Source organism: Vanacampus margaritifer, chromosome 17 (assembly GCF_051991255.1).
Source record: "Vanacampus margaritifer isolate UIUO_Vmar chromosome 17, RoL_Vmar_1.0, whole genome shotgun sequence".
Taxonomy (NCBI): Eukaryota; Metazoa; Chordata; class Actinopteri; order Syngnathiformes; family Syngnathidae; genus Vanacampus; species Vanacampus margaritifer.
In genome coordinates this window covers 8,029,379-8,043,577 of record NC_135448.1, presented here as the reverse complement: position 1 = coordinate 8,043,577, position 14,199 = coordinate 8,029,379, and the positions used below count along the sequence as shown (strand labels likewise).

Here is a 14,199-nt window from a genome sequence, read left to right as displayed (position 1 = left end):
ATTTTTCATAGAGGTATATATTTTCATGTACAGTCTGTTCATGGATTTATGGATCATCAAGCTTTCAACTCATGAATCAATAAAATATAGACAATTTGATGATGAATTGTAAAACTAAAATAAAACAATGGATAAAACATCTAGTATAGCATATTTTTATAATCCTCCAAATATAATTATTCCCTTGAGAATTTGTGGCATGTGCAGTGTATTTATTTGTTCAAAGCAGTGCATGAAATGGCTTGTTTGTATTCTTTTCTTTTGCTCTCTCGTTCACCATTTATGCTTACCTAAAATAATATTATGCTCATTTTTGTCAATAAAATCAATATACAAATAATTGCACGTTTGCGATATTTCTTGCAGAGCTTGCTCACTAAACAGACTGAAGAACTTTATTATTTTTGAGAACAGGTTGTATGATAAGATTTAGGCAGAGTTGGGCAAGCTCTTTTGAAAAAATAGTGCGCGACATAAGCTATAAGCTATTCTACATTAAATGCATCGACCTTAACTACCGGCATACTGAAGCTACCAAGCAGAGAAAATTAGCTAGCTAGGCCATAATAAAATGACTACATGATAAACTATGATTTTGTCAGAATTAGCTATTTGGAAAATGTAGCGCGTTACGGAGTAAGCCACAAGCAAATGGCAAATGTGCGTATGTTAAAGTGCACTTATATATATGATTAGGTTTATACATTTTCTTTTGTTGAAATACATTACCTTATCATTTTATCAACATAAAACGAATAAGGGGTAGGACTAGATAAGTTTTTAACTTCCTCCTACCCCTTTTGAACATATAAACTTTTCCTTTTTTCTATTCTTTTTTTCTTTTTTACTTCAATTCATGTTTCAGACTTGTAATGTGTTTTCTTTATTTTCATAAGTTCAATTAAAAAAACAAAAAACAAAAGAAAACAAAACAAAAACATCAATTACACTGAAAGTACCCACCAAGAAATTTAGCTAGTTACACGTTATTAAAATGACCAATTTAAAACGATGATTTAAACTATGATTTAGGCAGAGCAGAGGTCGCCAAGCTATTTGGAAAATGTAGCATACTACAGTGTAAGCTAAAAAATAAATCTAAACTACACTGAAGCTATACCACAAGAGAAATTTAGCTAGCTTAGCTATAATAAAATGACTAAATTAGCTCATTTGGGTGGCACCTCTAAAAGTCATTATAATTTTTTTAAAATTTGAATCAACATGTGAAATCTTTGTGGTGAAGAAGTAGCTGAGCCAAAAGGCAAAGTTCTCAATTTACCGGTCGATCTACGTTCCTACCCTCACCTATGGTCACGAGCTGTGGGTCGTGACCGAAAGAACAAAATCTCGGATACAAGCGGCCGAAATGAGTCTCCTCCGCAGAACGCACCTGAACTCCCGGTAAACTAACCTTGGGGCCATCAAAGGATAGCCATGCATGTTTGACTGAATCAAATTATTATTATTTTTTTTAATCTATCCTTTAATCTATCTCTAGCAATCATACTTCATATGCATATTAGTGGGATGAACCGGGAGATGAGTTAGAAAACGGTCCACAAAAAGCCTTTTAACTTTTTAAGTATCTCCTCCCTGATTAGTCAGTGCCTCTCTGTAGAGAGAATGAAAGTTCAAACAAATCCATCAAAAACTGCAGGTCAAAGCGCGACCTACACTACAAGTCCATAAAAACAAACATCAAGATAAATCAATCAAGTGTTGTCCCTTATTGAAAGAAAGAAGGATTAAAAATATTTGTATTCATTTTATTTCAATGTATGTATACTGTTTTTCCGATGATGGCTGATGTAGCTGATGTGGGACCACCAAAGAAAGGCATCACTTTGTTTGACTTCAGTCACATTATTTATACTGTAGCTATTCCGTAATCCCACAATAGTTAAACTCAATCTGACATAGCACATGCATCACTTCGTTTGATTAGGTGGATATGTGATCAAAATAGTGAAAAAAGCACTAAAACTAAAAAAAAAAGTATGATTAAAGCTCCGCATCTAATGTGTTTTTGTGTCTCGCTGATCGACATTGCAGTGTGTTTATTCAGTGAGACGAGAAGCGGAACTTGCGCCAAATCCCCAACTGACCTTTCCGGCGTGCAAGTTTTGCGGCAACAAAGGTCGTATTTTGTTTGTACTTGTGTTCACACGCTCAATTTTATGATTGAAAATTGCAAACAGCGCTCGAGTGACGTCTTAACGGCCAAATAGGATTGTGACAATGTTGTTTTTGGGAACGAGTCCACTGTTTAAAGTACAAAGTTGACTACACAATGTGCGGCCGTACGTGATTAGCGTCTGGGAAGGTGCAGGGGTTGAACAAAGCCACAACAGATGGAGTTATAGCACGTAGTTAGCAAAATTATATACAAAGTATCAACTTGAACTTTCGGATTGCTTTTGTTGCAGTAATTAATGGAGGGACATAATATCACTTCAAAATCCAGGTTCAGAAAGGTAAAACCCTGCCAATGTTTGACTTTAGCCCCTCGTCCTAGCTAGCTCCCTAGCAGGTAAACGAGCACCATAGGTGCTAGCTAGGTAGCTAGCAACCTAGCAGGTAAACAAGCACCATGGGTGCTAGCTAGCTGGCTAGCAACCTAGCAGGTAAACGAGCACCATGGGTGCTAGCTAGCTAGCTAGCAACCTAGCAGGTAAACGAGCACCATGGGAGCTAGCTAGGTAACTAGCGCCTGAGGCTAAAGCCAAACTGTGGCAGGGTTTTTACTTTCTGGACCTGGATTTGGCAACTCTGCTTGTAAAACACAAATGATCCAGGATACGCCAACTGTTGGGATAACAGAAGGCATTCGCTTGACCATTGATACCGCTTTATAAACATACGGTTTCATATTACTATCATTGCTCCACCGTTCTGCAATTGGCTGGCAACCAGTTCAGGGTGTACCCCGCCTACTGCCCGTAGCCAGCTGGGATAGGCTCCAGCGCCCCCCGCGACCCTTGTAAGGACAAGCGGTTAAGAAAATGGATGGATGCTCCACCATTAGTGACAATGGAAAAAAACTAGAAGGCTTCAAATTTGACTCGTAGCTGTGTGATTTGCTGGCTTTCCAGTAAATATTTATTCGCCTTCAGCTGTGGCATGTGTTGCGTGAAAAGGTTCAAATGCAACAGACAGAGCATAACATTGAGTTTATATAAGTCATATGTACTGGACTTCATATATTCTGATTGAAATATAAACTAGGTATATGCATAAAATGAACATCCTGATGAGATCAGTTGGACTTTTATAGGCTGTCTTGTCTTCTCTTAGTTAAGTAAGTGTTCAATGGCACCACAATGAGAAGACTTGGGGAAATTAATGATGTGCAACATTTTCAAGGAGTACGAAGCTGCACCTGCTATCAGTCCGGACCACTCACAGGATAGTTTAGCCCTTTGTTCTTTGTCTCCCAAGCCGTTTACATGTAACTACAGCAAATGTGAACTTGGCACATAGTTCATAGACGTGTGCTGGAGTGAATCCAATCATTCAGAAGAAAGGATTAAAGATTTTATTTTCACTCTTTTTTGTTATGAGAGCCATTCTAACTTGTTAAGGTGAGTATACACAGTTTGATTTGGGACTTAAATTGGTCTTTGGGATTCAAAAGGGACAGTCCCGTTTCAGCCATGTGTCCTGAGTCCGGTGGATTTCGCCAGTCCCAGTTTTATGCAGATCGTGTTTCTGTATCCAGTTTTTTTTCTTCTTCTTTTTTCTTGATAGTCTAGCCAATTTTTATGTGTATGTTCGCGAGGATAAACCAATCACCGGTAAAAACAAATTTAATTAGGAATTATTTTCAACATACATTCATTTTTAATAGTACGTGGAAACATCTTAGAATTTATTTGACGTGCCAACTCAAGTTGCAGGGGCAGGAATACAGATTTTTCGGGGGTAACTACATTGCCACAACACCGGGACCAAGCAAATAGTGTTGGATAACGGTGAGTGCATTGACATGTTCAGCGCTATTGAATTGTGACCCAAGATAGCATCTAGTATTAACTAAAGTAATAACACAAACACCAGTCACCAGATTGACTAGCACTTACATTTGTTATAAATAGTCCCTGGTGAGGATTTATTGTACACTTGATTTTCAGCTAAATTTTCATGACTTGATTTGTAATTTGGAAAATTCGGTCATCCTAGTTTTACAAAACATTTATCCTACATTTACTTTAAACCATGAGCTCCGTTAAAATCTCCTGTCCATGAACCTGCATTAACCTTTCGGCATAAAGGTAAACTGTTTTACTGTTTAACACCATCACACCCCAACTCCTGACATTTTTTTTTCCCAGGTCTCTGTTCTGGCCAGAGACGTCACATGGGAGGGATTAGGGTGCAAGCGGGGATTGGGCATGGTTACTTTGACATCAGATATAGACCATGCCTGTGGCGAGCTCAGATTTGGGAGCACAACGGGACTAATGAGGAATAGCAGCCATCTTGTGCTAATGGCTCTGCGGTGTCCCTCTCCTGTTAGTGTCACCATCATGACATCATTACTCTAAGAGGCACCTGTCACAACGGGTTCTTGAATGAATCCTTCAATTGTTGCAGTAGAAATCAAACCGATATTATCAATCCAAAAAATATATATAGATTTTTTGTCTCAAAGAAATTGTAGACTAAAAGTAAGGGCGCTCTCACCCTAGGGCCATTTCTTCCGTACCGTACTGAAGCCTGATTGACCCCCCTTTCCTGTCCCCCTCTGGCCCGCACTCACATTACTCTAACCAAACCGTGCCCGGGCCCAGTTGCCTCCGAAATATACGTCATCACGTTAATTCACGCAAGAAGAAGACGTCATCATGGGGGACTGCACTTCATCATCAGACCAAAAAGACGATATACGATCGGCGTTCTCAAACTTGTGCTGGCCTCTTATGGTTGTGACAGACAAAAGTGGTGATGCGTACTTTTACTCAATCAATTCAGAGTTGTCTGTTGGTTTCAATGATATCCATAAGAATCACTTAGGCTACATTCACACTGCAATTCATATTTTTTGTTAAATCCGATGTTTTTATGTACCATTCGCATTACAAAAACAAATGCGACATCTAATGTGAACGCAACGCGCCCATGTAGATCACGCAGGGATGGGTAAGATGCAAGAGTGTACACAATATTAATTATACCATGGCCACATAAAAATAGGAAACAAACACATGGAAATACTGGGAGTCCTCGCGTTTCGACATTTCGACTTTACGACGCCCGTGCCTCATTTCCCACAGTAATCACGCCATTTTAAAGCTGTTTAAAGTTGCGTTGTTGATAACTCCAGCAACGAGCGTCCATTGAGCAGGTCTGTTCGCCGTCAAGCGCGTCACATTTCCATGTTTAAAGTTTCCAAGCTCCGCTTTGCCGTCCGTCAGCAATAAATGTCTGCGCGGAAACACAAAATGTTGGTTCCCGCAATTTCCGGGTGCCGTAAATATGTTTTTTTTTAAATGACTCTGTACAAAGCACTTTGACGTAAATTTCGACTTTAGCGGTGAAATCCGACTTAGGGGCTACGTCGCCAGCGTAGGAACTGAACTCGTTCATAACTCGAGGACTACATTAATGTAATGGTCTCTGCCAGTTAGATTTACAAACAAAGATGGACATTTACACTGTGTCGTCACCAGTCCGTCAGTAACGAAGGAAGGTCCATAGGTTTTCACTGGTGGACTGGCGATTAACGGTAACTTGAAAAACTGAGGGATAAGCGCGGACAGTACCAATTTTTGGCCGTCAAGCAAAGGCGAATGGCATTTTGGGGAGGAGAAGCAGGTGTGTAAAGTCGCACAAACGTTTTCCAGATGAATAAAACTGTGCTGTTAATCTTGTAGTTTTGTTGTTGTTGAAAATTCTTTATTAATTTAGGATAAACCCCTTGAGATGCAATCTTGTTTTGTGAAGGGATTACTGACTGTCCCAAAATAGCCGTCTCTAAATACAATTCAGCGATGAAGGGAACGCGATTAAAATAACGGTGATGGACTGAGATGACCTGGGACAATGATGGACTGATGTTGACGGACAATTCATCGCTGGCAAATGATGGAAGTTCACTGTCGCGCCCACATCTGATTACTCGTTTGGTCAAAAGTAGGCATAACTAGAAGCTTACTAACTGGCAAACAATGTTTCTTTAAACATGGCTGATGCAATGCTTCCTATCAAATAGGAACAAATAATTATACCAAACAAACGCGTTTATTTTTGTTTATGGTCAACACAGAGCCAAAAAGGCAGCTCGGCCACATAGCCTCCAGTACGAGCGCTTGTAAGCCGACCCTCACAGTCTAAGCACATCCTCTGTGCTGGGGTCCCTTATTGCCAGGCACACACACAATACACACAAACTTGTACATGCACACACTCACATTCCTCCGCAGGCTCTACAAGGGGCAGGCTCAGAGTGTGCTGGAAGCTCGGAACTGTTCTTCAGTGAGAGTATCTCTCACTCCCTGCAGTCATTAAGCCAGAGAGCAGAAGGGGGAAAGCAGAAAGGTGACCAGGGGAGGTCCAACTGCACCATCCCAGATTACCCACCACCTATTTTTAAAAGCGCTGAGTGACTGATGCCCAGTTTGCTGCTGACTTTGGCTTACTTGGAAGAAGATCAAGATAACCAAGTTGTCAGCCTGCAGATGTGCAAAACTTAAAGGAGCTAACGAAAAGCAGCATCTCAAGGACAACATTGGCTTTCAATGGTGGCCCTCCAATTTAAAGATGGACTTCATACATTTGAAACCAACAACGTTCTTCACAGCCTCTTGATGCCCATCCGAAGGAAACATCCAGCCAAAACACCAACCAAGCAAAAGAAGATAAAAGACTCCCGTTGCTCACCGCTGATATGATGCTGTGCTACACTTTTGTGTATCACTTGCTGTCTTTGACAGCTATCGTCGTGATAGTGAGCTGCGGAGGAGGCGAGCAAAGGAGAGGGGCCGACAGCAGCGCCGGCAGCAGCAGCAACAACGGAGGAAGTGGCAGCAGACGATTCCATAAAATCCAGCATGGCCAGTGCACCTACACCTTCATCCTACCTGAAGGAGGGGCCGCTGGGGAGGGTTCCTGCCGGGAGGCAAAAGGAAGCCCGCAGTATAACGCCAATTCCCTCCAGAGAGATGCACCGCCACCTGATCCAGACTTTCCCAAACAGAAAATCCAGCAGCTTGAACACATTATGGAGAATTACACTCAGTGGCTACAGAAGGTAAGGAAGTGTTCAGGTTAAGGGTGAAACCTTGCATCACTGCTTGACTTTGCACATGGAGGACTAAAATAGAATAGCAGTGTTGAGAAAGAAACTGCATCACATCTTTAACCAGCCTTGATGGATTTCGTTTGAAGTGGTCTTGCTGGAGAGTGTTTGTTGAGATGTTTGTGTTCCCGTGGGTGTGTGGTCTCTGCAGAGCGTCTGTTTGTGGCTTTGCCCAATTTCTTGTTTGGGTTTGTGGAATGAGACTCTCTGGTTTAGACTGAGCGGTGTTTGCTGTTGTACTCCAGTTTTCAAGAGTGTTTTGTGCTAAGGGGTCAGTTTTAGTGTGAAAAGTCAACGGGGAGGACCTATTGCACAATAGGGTCATTTTAAGAAATACCTTCGGTATAATCCCTTGCTAATTGTCGTAAAACATTTACTGTCATTGGTTTTGTGGAATTCCGTGGAATTCCGAATACATTTTATTCTTTTATAACCTCTTCCGACTTATCTGTGCCGGAAACTTCAACACCACATGTCTTTTGTTTTTATTTTGTCAACAAGTGAATGATGAATTCAGTGGGTTTCACCGAGTCAGTCAGAGAGCAGAAGTAGTTATACGTCAGTCACCCCGTGTTCTCCAGTGGGTTGTCTCTTTAATGGCAGGAAGTAAGGGAGAGCCCCAAGGGACACGCAGAGTTAGAAAAGACCAAGTATGAAAATGCTTCCTTTATTTATTTAAGACAAATATGTGTGCATATAACCCCCAAGATTGTCATTAGACTACAAAACGAATTCAATACATTATTTTAAAGTCCTCAATATTCAAGTTATTTCTTAAATAATTTAATGTTTCAATAATCCACATTTTCTATCCTTAAGAGTGGAGACAAGGGCTTTGGTTTGCTAGTGACACACTTCAACTAGCAAAACAAGGTCTGTCTTGCTGGACTTGTGTCTTGACAAGCTAATGTCACGTATGTGACTTAGATTGGTCACTCGTTGGTTAAGCAGATTTGTTATCATCACAACATTGTCACATTTGAAGTTGTCTAAAATAAACACACATGCTATTGTTAGCTAGCTGCTTTGCCTTAGCCTTGACAACTGCTGTATCTTACTCCATGGCCTTGCTCTTCTAAATATCCTCTTGGGTAAGATGTTGCTCCTTTCTGTGGCAAACAATGTTACAATGTCTATTTTTTTCAGCCGTACTAGTGTGGAGAAGCTAAAGCTAAAGCACCAATCAAATACATTGAAAATTGTCATTTTTAACAAAAGCACCAGTAAGACCCAAAATAGTTAGCCGCTTAAAGCTAATGGTTTGTTTTATCTGTACGAAATAGCAATGTAACATGAAGCTAATGTGCACTCCGATAAGACCTCATGGATTTGATAGATGACAAAGGAACCGAGGAATTCATCAACTTTGGTCTATTTGCTAGCAACCACAATGTTGTCGTAAAACTGCCTGAGCTACACGGCAGAGCGCCTGCTTTCCATTTTCTCTTGAAAAGGTTTTTCACTCCTCACATTCAAGGTAGTAGACATTTTTTCACTAAGTTACCACATGAGTGTTGGTCATAGTGTGTCATAGTGGGGTGTTGGTTGAATTTGTAATCCGGGAGGTAGAGTGAGAGAGAGGTTAGTTAAGCCTCCCGCAAATGTGTTTGGAGAAACACCACAAGTATGTATAAACTAAACTGATTGCGTTAAACGGGTTATGAGGAACAAGGTTTATAGAAAACAGGGTTCCCTCGCTATAACGTGGTTCACTATTTTGGTGGTGCCTATTTTATACAATTTATGAAGGTTTGAACATTGAGAATGTTTAAACAAGAGATAAATGTGACAAAATGTAAATGCCTTGAGAAAATCGTATAAACTGTGTGGAGATGGGGTTTTAGAGCCTTAAAACATTTTTAATAAATGTAAAACATAAAGCTAACTATTTCGCGGATTTCATTTATTGCTGGTATTTTTTGGAACCTAACTCCAGCGGAAAACGAGGGAACGCTGTATCTTGAAATTTCAGATAACAATACCCATTACCCATACAGCAAATGGTAACCCGATTCAACATAAACTGTTGATAATGGTTTTCACCAGTTCTCGCTTTGACGCATCAGTTTCCCAAATTCTGTGTGTTTATTCAAAAGCAGTCTGTGTGTCAAGAAAGGCCAGGGGTGAAATAACACCAGCTTTATCTTTGTGTGGTGGACCCCATTATTCCAAGATAGTATAAGTGATACTATAAAAACAAAAAGGCGGCGTTGGGCGAATGACAGATTGACTAATGAGTCCTCATTAGAGGATAAGTCCTCAAATGTAAAAATGGAAGCATATGAGGACGTTTGCTACCACTGCTAATACAACCATAACTCTTCCCTGAGTAGATTCGTAAGAAAATCAATTGACAGTTTGGAATAGAATACCAACATTCTTCCGTAAAGATATTCCACAATAATTTTAACACATTTTATTAAGAGGTCACCAATAACCAGTGGGTGGTGTCTGGTCGGTGCTGGATTTCACTTTCCTTTCTTTGGTCCTTCCTCGGGTCTCCTGACGGCCTCACGACTCTGGCTGGAAGTGTTCGGTTTAGGTGAACGGTATGGGATTTTTAAAATAGGTTTTAGGTGAACTAATGAATACACACACACTCGCATGCACACACACACATGCACATACACATAATCACCCACATACAAAAAAAATAAAAAATAAAAAATATAAAAATAAAATAAAAAAATAAAATAAAAAGGAGAGCAATGATGATGACATGTCAAATCGTTAAAATTACCGAATGAACAATACTGAGCTCTCCAGAAAAAAAAAAAAATTAAAAAGGGAGAAAAAAAAAAGAGGTCACCAATAGGCTTGGAAAGTGGAGTAGTAAAATGATCTCCACACACTTGGCAGTTTTGTAATTTTTTTATTATTTCACAAAAAAACAATGCACCAATAATAACAAAAAATCACATTAATATCACTCAAATGGTCGTCTGTGGAAAATGGACTGAAAGTGTAAATGTTCAGTCTGGGCGTGCGAGATTACCACACGACCGAAACAATAATGGCTGACCACAGTATTGCTACAGTGTTTATTTTTATACTCTCCATAAAACTTTTAAAGCCCATTGCTAAAAACTTTTGTCAGTTGCTGTTCTGTTTGTGTAGCCTTTAACAATTCAAAAACACTTCATAGGAGGGTACATGAGGATGCAGTTAACATTTTTTTTTCAGACAGAAGATGAAGGGCCCTGTCAGTCTATCTAACTTTAATCACCATTTTTACTGCTTGACTTGGAGAACACTTGCACTGATGTGGCTCGAACCAGCCCTGATGAAAGAGATGGGCAAAAGAGACTGTTCCAGATAGTTGCCTCGTGCCGGGGTTCTCGGCTCACTGCGTGGGGTAAGGGGGAGGAAGAGTGACGCAGCAAACAGCTGTTGAGGAAGCATTTCAAGTTCGATCGTCCTTTCCTCAATGCAGGGGAGAGTTTATGGTCCCTGATAACATTCCTGACCAGTCAAAAGGTGGCGTGTGTTTGTCCAAGGATTACTTCCCTTGCCTGCCCACCAGGGAAGAACCTTAGACAAGCTTGGTTCTGATCTCCCAAGCAACCGGCGGCAGGAAACAAGCAGCTTTCCTTTCTTTTCTTTGGTCCTTCCTCGGGTCTCCTGACGGCCTCACGACTCTGGCTGGAAGTGTTCGGTTTAGGTGAACGGTATGGGAATTTTTAATAGGTTTTAGGTGAACTAATGAAGACACACGCACGCACATACAGTATACATACTCACCCACAAAAAAAAAAAAGAGCAATGATGATGACATGTCAAATCGGTAAAATTACCGAATGAACAATACTGAGCTCTCCAGAAAAAAAAAATAATAATAATAAAAAAAAAAAATTTAAAAAAAGGAAACAAGCAGCAATGTTGATTTCTTCTCAGGGTTCATTCACGTTTGCTAAATGTTTAATATTTTCTTGTGATACGAAAAACTATTAAAACTCTATGCGAACATTTGCACATCTTGAACGAATACTGACGAGAGTGTGCATTTGCAACTTTCGCCAACACTCGCAAATGTTCGCCCATCAGTGGTATATGGCCCGTTGTGATGCTGAAACCAATTCCAAGTGTAATTTACAATGGATCAAGAGTTGTTTACGTGCATTTGTTAACCAATAAAAATTTGCCCGTTTCCATTCGGTATTATTTAGTAAATAGGACAGTTAACAAAAAAATTATGTTGGCTTCTTTTATTAATTCCAGAAGTTTTTATATTTCTACGCCCCCCCCCAAACATACCTTTATTGTACACCCCAAAAATTTTGTGACTACAATATTCACATGCAATTTAATATTTGGTTAAAACGTGCTACGTGGTATCCGGCCCTGTCATCGTTTATTTGCAAAACCCATTTGAATAGCCAAAATTGCATTTTCATATCGATATGCTGAAAAATCCAGCCCCTCCAAGCATAAAAACTTGTTTGGGCGAATTTGAGGCTTTTTGTGTGTGTGTGTGTGTGTGTGTGTGTGTGTGTGTGTGTATTTCTAGCCTTTTCATTCAGGTTTAATTTTGAAATTCTTGAAAATTGTGTGATTGAGAACCCACCTAAAAACAAGATCTAAAACCAGAGGTGGGCATTCCATCAATATTGACGTAAGGTCTGTCAATGACTGACACCCATTTTGTTGCCGATTGACGGGAAACAAAAATTGACGAACATAAAATTGCCAGAAGGGGTTTTTCAATTCGTCAATAAATTTGGCAATCCATCAATGACGGGCGCTCATTTTGCTGCGCAATGGACGAATGACGGATGATTACAATGCGGTTCTGCTTGAAATATCGACGGATTGGCGACGACGGAAGGGTTTGCGGACTGTTGACGATTGCTGAATGACGCAAGCTCAAAATTCATTGACGCGCCCTCCTTTGTCTAAAACCATATCAATGGTTCATATGTATTATGATTTGAAAGTCATTTACCAATTTCTTGGGTTTTCTTTATGTGTAATTGTCAGCTAGATATAGTATAATATAATTTTTGGCTGTATTTTTAGAACTTTTTTGCCAAGAAGAGGTTGCTTGTTCAATACAGTGACTGACGCTCGATCACTAAGGCGCTTAAAGACATGGATCGGCACGAAAATAAAATGTGATGATATTCACTCTCCAGTTGCTAATTTGATTAACAGTGTAAATCATTGCTTTGAATGCATTCAGAAACAATAAAAACGAAAGTTAAGTGACCACTCCGTACACATTAAAATTACTTTTTTTTTTTTTTTGGAGAGCTCAGTATTGTTCATTCGGTAATTTTACCGATTTGACATGTCATCATCATTGCGCTCCCTTTTTTTTTTTTGTATGTGGGTGATTGTGTGCATGTGCGTGTGTGCGTGCGAGTGTGTGTGTATTCATTAGTTCACCTAAAACCTATTTAAAAAATCCCATACTGTTCACCTAAACCGAACACTTCCAGCCAGAGTCGTGAGGCTGTCAGGAGACCCGAGGAAGGACCAAAGAAAGGAAAGTGAAATCCAGCACCGACCAGACACGACCCACCAGGCCACTAACCAGAGTCCTTCACCAACACATTAAAATTACAGATTCTCACTCCGCTTCTAATATTTCACCGATAATGAAAATTTGGCAAAGGTGGTCAATTAGCAAGCCAAACTTTTAAGTCTCATGGTTCGGGAGTGAAAGTAATAGATCTTCTCAGTCAAAAGTAGCTCAGACCCGGGTTTCTTGAGAAGGACAGTCTGTGCCAAACTAAGCTGTTGCACAAAGAGAGGGGAGGGAAAGGGGAGGGGGGGGGGGTGCGGGGCAGCGTTTTATCCCTGTGAAATTCCCATCATTCTGCCTCTCAACCAGCACGATGCTCGGCATAAACAATTATTCAAAATTTACACTCAAACACGGACAGCAGCTTGTTTGTCTTCTATAGCGAGAGCTCATACAACAAAGGGTGAATATGTTTCTTTACTTAATTCTGTCCGAGGGCCACACAGTACGGCCACAGAACCAAGAAGGAACCTTTCCAGATTAGGGACAACTTCCTCTACTGTAGTTTATTTTCTCTAAAGACGCGGGCCAAAAATAACAATCGGCTTATTCCGATAGACAAGGACCGTTCTCAGAGGAATAAGAAGCTCTTCCTTCCTGACCCGACAAGCAACTCGTAGAAAGGACACCGTGAAAATTACTGAAGCGCACTCTAATAACATTTTCTAGAAAGTACTGTAGGCACACACGCACATACACATGCTCACCCACATACAAAATTATTATTATTTTTTTTTAAATAATAATAATAAAAAAAAAATAATAATAATAATAACAATTAAAAAAAAGGAAAGCAATGATGATGACATGTCAAATCGGTAAAATTACCGAATGAACAATACTGAGCTCTCCAGAAAAAAAAAGAAAGAAAGTACTGTAAGTTTTGGTGGCACTTGCGCAATGACTGGAAATGCTGAACAACGCATTAAACTTTATGGCCAAATGATGATAAAGGTCGAGCTGAAACGATTGATTACGATGGTAGATATATGTGTGTTTGTGGAGACGGGAGTCATTTTGTAAAGCTGACAGTACGTCTAGGTAGAGCTCGGTAAATCATCCGGCTCGCTGTTGACTTGACAGCATGGTTTACATTTTGCAGCTGTAAAGAAAGCACGGTGTTGGCTTTCTGTGTCTCAATATACAGAATCACTCTCTTGGGGGTACTCTTTATGGGATTTACTTTGTTTTAACTACAGGGTTGTACAGTACATAGTTCTAAACGTGAACGGGATTTATATTATCTCTTGGCTTGGAGCTAGGCACGCAGTGAAAGTGAGAATTTGCTGTTCAATTATTGGTTTGTATTCACTTAGTGGTAACTTCCATATTACTTTTTGGGGGGCTGTTTCCCAATGAAGTGCTCGTCAGAATA

The 14,199-nt window shown here is 40.1% G+C and overlaps 1 protein-coding gene across 1 annotated transcript in view; it reads left to right on the top strand.

The window, feature by feature from the left end:
• Positions 1-6,807: 6,807 nt before the first annotated feature.
• angpt1 (angiopoietin 1) overlaps positions 6,808-14,199 on the top strand; it is a 55,982-nt gene continuing 48,590 nt past the window's right edge. Inside the window, exon 1 of the mRNA XM_077548661.1 lies at positions 6,808-7,252. Within this exon, the coding sequence (XP_077404787.1) occupies positions 6,890-7,252 (363 nt within the window). The 5' untranslated portion in view covers positions 6,808-6,889. The remainder of the gene's footprint in view (positions 7,253-14,199) is intronic.